General features: G+C 37.0%; 1 protein-coding gene across 1 annotated transcript; it reads left to right on the top strand.

Annotated features, from left to right (window-relative positions):
* The first annotated feature begins 550 nt into the window (after positions 1–550).
* LOC126617395 (laccase-4-like) lies at positions 551–5613 on the top strand. The gene is made up of 6 exons (XM_050285444.1): positions 551–763; positions 2594–2745; positions 2853–3097; positions 3228–3356; positions 3452–4375; positions 5091–5613. Exons 1-6 carry the CDS (start codon positions 668–670, stop codon positions 5219–5221), a joined length of 1677 nt encoding a protein of 558 aa, XP_050141401.1. The 5' UTR covers positions 551–667; the 3' UTR covers positions 5222–5613.
* Positions 5614–6144: the final 531 nt, after the last annotated feature.

Genomic DNA, 6144 nt, shown 5'->3' with positions numbered 1-6144 from the left:
TCAATAACAATATAAAAGTAAGTGTTATAAGCGAAAATATCATGAAGATTGAAGAAATCAAGTGGATAATCTCTGTTGATTTTGATTGTGGCTTATTCTATGTCATTTCCTTGACCTTTGAGAGATTCCCATGGTTGGAGAAGCAAATCCATCCACTTTTTGGTTTGTTAGCTGGGGTTTGGGTGTACTTTACCCAATACGGGTTCACCAAACCAGTGGCTGACCATTTCACAAATTTGACATCTTGGGGGAAGAGGGGAGAGAGAGAGAGAGAGAGAGATCCATCAACTTACATATGACTTCAAATAAAGCTAGTGTTTTAGTTGACATGTATAAGATATAACTACTTTGTGTAATACAAAAGATATAATTTATTTCAGGAAGTTTGTTGGCCTTCAGCTAGCTATACGTATACGCACATTTTGATATATTTATACGTATAGAGAGCTTCATGCTTAAGTATTCATTCATCTACACCTACCAAACTATAAGCAAAAACGACATGGCAACAGAGACTAAGATTTTCTCTCTTTATAAGTATGGCTTGGTCCTATAACTTTTAGTTGTAAGAGAGAGAACTAAAGATCAAGAGCAATAATTAAAGTCTGTTAGAGAGAGAGAGAGAGAGAGAGAGAGAGAGAGAGAGAGAAGTAAAGCTCCAGAGAAAATGGCAATGGTGCTGTGGATTCGAGTCGTACTTCTGGTGGCGTGTTTGTGTTTTCCGGTATCCGTGGAATGCATGGTTCGACATTACAAGTTTAATGTAAGTACACAGTTTCAGTTCATATATACCTTTTAAGTGTTTTGCGTCCTGCAGCTAGGGTTCAGTAGTTGCCACCCCATGCTAGCCAGACGATTAATAGTTTTCTGTGTCTAGAGTTCGGGAAGGGGAGAGCTGGCAATAGTCCAAAGGGGCCAATAAAGATGGTAAAATTACAACCGTAAAAGAACACAAACTATTTAACGTGGTTCACCCAAAATCAAACTAAGTCTAGAGAGTGTTTGTTGATTTGTACACAGCTAAAATTAACCATGCAGTGCTAGTACTTTTGGTTACTGGGACTTTGCAAGACATTGAACAACATTGCCAAATTTGCAGCGCAGTGCATGCATATAGTATATTTGGTGTTTGGTTGTTATTTCTCTTTCATATGATTAGGGGAGGCAATTAAGTAATATTAATTAGTGTCTTTCTTGTAAGTTTAACATGATTAATTGCTAATAAATGACTGTACGTGTTGATCACAAATTCAGAAGGATAAGCTAGGGAGACTATCCATTTAAATCATATTTTGTAAAACATATGATATAATTGCTGATTATTGAATTATTATTTAAGTGTTGATTAACATGCTTATTTTCTATCAGTGACACATCATAAGATTTGCAAAATTGATCTAAAAAGTTAGTTTGCCTAGCATTACTCAAATTCAGAATAATATTTTATATGCATATATAGAGGGTGTATAATCCACATATATAAATACACACCCACATATAAGGTACGTGCAAAAATAATATTTATAGTGGGAGGGTGTATAATCCACATATATAAATACACACCCACATATAAGGTACATGCAAAAATAATATTAATATTGGCTTCATTAGGAGCAGCAAGGTTGACGTCTCTTAATTCATCTATGCTTATTGCATGCTTGTATGCATGCTCTTGTCACCCTCTTAATTTTTTGCTAAGTTAATCCTAGTTTAATGAATTGATTATATATTGAGGTGACCAGCCAACGTACAAAATTGACTCTAATTTGTGACGGTACATCGTTAATCATTTTTCTCTTTCTTGTTCGTGACACACACACATAAATATATTGTGCAATTGTCTCTCACAAAATAGTGTGGGACTTGCCAACTTGTAGGCCTGACCCTTATGAAGGAAAAATAATACAAGTCCGGATAATCTTTAAGGGAATAAATCTTTATCTATTTTTTAAATTAGAGATTAGATGCGGGATCCACACCACATCGAATTTTAATAATTCGAATTTTTTATTTTTCAAATTACACTTTAAAGATCATCCTTACAAAATATTAACTAAATCAGAAATATTTGAAGTATCTAATTAAGATCAAAGAAATTGACAAACATTACGTTCTAAGAAACATAGAAATTTCATCAAGACTATTAAATAAGCAGATGATTTCGAATCGAATTGAATTGAATTTTTGCAAAGATAATCAATGAGTTGATACTTACAAAATAGAAGGTTCGGAATGTTGAAGTTTGATGTGGAGTGGGTTCCACAACTAATTCTCATTTAAAAAAAAATTAAGGATTTCTTCCCTTAAAGTGTTTGTATAAGTCTGCGCTATATAGATTAAAAAACATCTAACAATTTTAAAAAATGTGACAGATAAATAAAAGTGGCTAATGTTTTTGTTTAATGTAGTATGTGATATAAACAAGATTAATCAAAACCCCAATCTAAACTCTGTTTGCCAATTGCCAAGCAACACTTTATGAAACAGCAAAGAAGGCGGTGTAGTTGAGAAAAAGCCACCAAACTTGCGGTAGCGTTATCCTACAGTTTTACTAACGACTTCCACTATGAACTGCTACATGTCGTTTGTGTAGGTGGTGCAGAAGAACATCTCAAGATTGTGTTCAAGCAAGCCCATTGTCACTGTCAATGGAAGGTATCCTGGTCCCACCATTTATGCTAGGGAAGATGATACAGTGCTAATCAAGGTGGTCAACCATGTCAAATACAATGTTAGCATCCACTGGTAATGTCTCAAATTCGTCCCCGTCAAAACGTATAGAGATGCAATCAGTAATATGGTTAATAAGTACATGATTATGTCGTAATAATGTTTTCGGTTTTTATCAAAAGGCACGGGATTCGACAACTCCGGACGGGCTGGGCTGATGGGCCGGCATACATAACCCAGTGTCCAATTCAACCGGGCCAGCAATATGTATACAACTTCACCATCACTGGGCAAAGGGGCACACTTTGGTGGCATGCACACATTCTTTGGCTCAGGGCCACTGTCCATGGTGCCTTGGTCATCTTACCCAAGCATGGTGTCCCATACCCATTTCCTGCTCCCCGAAAGGAATTGGTTGTAATTTTAGGTGAGCCCAAGACCACTGCCCTCATATTTTCTATATTCAATTTCCGGTGTTTTAATCTTACTCCCCTACTATCGCTTGTATCAAAAGAAATTTATTTTAAAAGAGTATTTTTGCTTAATTTAACTTGCAGGTGAATGGTGGAAATCAGATACGGAAGCTGTCATCAATGAGGCTTTAAAATCTGGTTTAGCCCCAAATATCTCTGACGCTCACACAATCAATGGTCATCCAGGGCCACTCTCAACTTGTCAATCACAAGGTAAATATTAGTGCGGCTCATTAGTTGATCACATGATGTGACGATTGATGCGTATTTATAATAAAGATTCTAAGTTATATGTGATGTATATACAGGAGGGTTAAAATTACCAGTAAGACCTGGGAAGACATACATGCTAAGAATCATCAATGCTGCACTGAATGAAGAGCTCTTCTTTAAGATTGCTAACCACAAATTAACGGTAGTTGAAGTCGATGCTGTGTACACAAAACCCTTCAAAACTGACACCATTCTCATAGCCCCGGGGCAGACAACAAATGTTCTTGTAACAACAAACCTTGGCTCAGGCAAGTACTTGGTTGCAGCCTCGCCGTTCATGGACAATCCGACCATCGTTGTGGACAACAAGACCGCCACCGCTACATTGCACTATATAGGCACCCTTCAAAGCACGAAGACCATTCTCACAGCCCCACCTCCTCAAAATGCCACAACTGTGGCAACAAACTTTACAAACTCCCTCAGAAGTCTCAACTCAATCCGATTTCCAGCTAGGGTTCCGTTGAAAATTGACCACTCCCTTTTGTTCACTGTTGGTTTAGGGCTTCACACTTGCGCATCATGTACCAATGGTAACAGGGTGGTGGCAGATATCAACAATGTCACATTTGTGATGCCTGAAATTGCACTTCTTCAAGCACATTTCTTCAACATAAGTGGAGTTTTTACCGATGATTTTCCAGGAAACCCTCTGAATCCTTATAATTACACCGGGACACAGCCGACGAATTTGCAGACCAGGAAGGGGACTAGGCTTTATAGACTTGCTTACAACTCCACAGTGCAACTTGTGTTGCAAGACACTGGGATGATTGCCCCTGAAACCCATCCGGTGCATCTTCATGGGTTTAATTTCTTTGAGGTTGGGAGGGGACTGGGAAATTTCAACCCAATGAAGGATCCGAAAAAATTCAACCTCGTTGATCCTGTTGAGAGGAACACAATTGGAGTGCCATCAAATGGATGGACTGCTATCAGATTCAGGGCTGATAATCCAGGTATAAACCCACACCTCCTCCTTAATTATGTGTATAGTTTGTGCTAGAAACAAACATGCAAGAGGTTCGTAGCTTAAGTGGCTAAAAGTGATGAAATTGAGGTTCCACCATAAAATCAATTGGCAATATGGGGAGTAGCCCAAAACCATATAAGCACATAGCAAACTTTGTCCCTCACCAATATGGGACAACTCTCAACACGCCCCCGCACGTGTGGCCAATTTTCAAGCCTACACGTGGACAACAACTGGGTGACGTGGAGCGCGTGTGGCCGTTTGGCTTCACACGAGGACAACCTAGCTCTGATACCATGATGAAATTGAAGTTCCACCATAAAACCAATTGGCAATATGGGGAGTAGCCCAAAACCATATAAGCACATAGCAAACTTTGTCCCTCATCGATATGGGACAACTCTCAACAAAAAGCATGTATCCTTCTTAGGTCCAATTCCCTATTTCGATATCGTAAAAGCAAATATAAATTATAATTAACGTTAAAAATTAAGGAACGAAAAAAAGCTGATGGAGGTAAGTAGTAAATGAGTGAAATAAGCAATGATTAGAAGACAATATTTAGAAAGAAGAAAAACATATATGCATATAGTATTCAAACAACATCAGTTGTATAAATTGACAATCTAATAACGTAACATGTAGGACTCTTATACTTATACAATATAAGATTTTCAATAAAACCATATTTACATGTGCAGGAGTTTGGTTTATGCATTGCCATCTTGAAGTGCACACAACATGGGGGCTGAAGATGGCATTTGTGGTGGACAATGGCAAAGGCCCAAATGAATCTGTTCTTCCACCTCCAAGTGACCTTCCCAAGTGCTAGTTAATTGCATCTCAAAAATATTTCCACCACAAATTGTTCCAATTCAATTCTCAATACTCAAAGCAATAACAAATAACAAGCAAAGAGGGCCAAAGTTATGAACAATCATGTCACAGACTCACAGCTGAGATAGAAATAATTCTTTTGAGCAAGCTAAAGGAAGCTGCTACTGCATGTTGAATAAAATGAACCCGTACTTGTTTTAAGACTAGGTTTTTTTATTTATAAAAATATTGTTTTGTTGAGTCTGTGGTGTTGTAAGATTCGTACAACCGACCCTACTTAATGGAATAAGGTTTGGTTGTTGTTATTGTTTTTTATTTTTTTCTGTTGAGTGTCTTTGTAAATGTTCATATGTTGGTAATAGACACAACAAAAGATTTTTGTTATGAGTTTTGATGTTGTCCTTAAGTCTTAAGTCTATGTGTGAACTTCATTTATCATAAGGAAAATTTTTGGTGTAATCAGAGATGTAACACTTTCTCTCAATTTATTTTATCACGTGATATGATAAAGACACGCGATGAGAGAAGTATATATAAAATAATATATTGCGACTGCATAACAAAATCTCTCATACTAAAGTGTTTGTGAATAGTGATACGCCCATTAAAATCCATTCTTACTCAAAAGAAAAAGGGGGAAAAAACTCTCTCAAAATTGCACATTTAAGTTACACATTTGAACAAAAGCCAGTAGATCCAATTAAGTAAAATGATCTAATGGCTATTATTCAGATATGTAACTCTTGGCCCAAATCGTACTCACAAATAAGCCCAGCACGTAAGGACATTAACAAGTTTTGTATGGGCTTCAATGGCAAATGGCTAACATTGAAAGCATTTCACAAAATGGTTGTGATTTCAGGCAAAAGAAATTAAAAAGAAAAATGTTATATTCTAAAAGATGCAGCCACTTAGTAT

Source organism: Malus sylvestris, chromosome 3 (assembly GCF_916048215.2).
Source record: "Malus sylvestris chromosome 3, drMalSylv7.2, whole genome shotgun sequence".
NCBI classification, from domain to species: Eukaryota; Viridiplantae; Streptophyta; class Magnoliopsida; order Rosales; family Rosaceae; genus Malus; species Malus sylvestris.
Note: the sequence above shows the minus strand (reverse complement) of the source record. Positions and strands in the feature narration are given on the sequence as shown.

What these genes read in the sequence shown, in the direction of transcription:
- LOC126617395 (XM_050285444.1), top strand. Translation starts at nt 668, where the DNA reads ATGGCAATGGTGCTGTGGATTCGAGTCGTACTTCTGGTGGCGTGTTTG. An exon ending in CTCAACTTGTCAATCACAAG is followed by an intron (nt 3,357 to 3,451) that starts GTAAATATTAGT and finishes ATGTATATACAG; the next exon opens with GAGGGTTAAAATTACCAGTA. An exon ending in ATTCAGGGCTGATAATCCAG is followed by an intron (nt 4,376 to 5,090) that starts GTATAAACCCAC and finishes TTACATGTGCAG; the next exon opens with GAGTTTGGTTTATGCATTGC.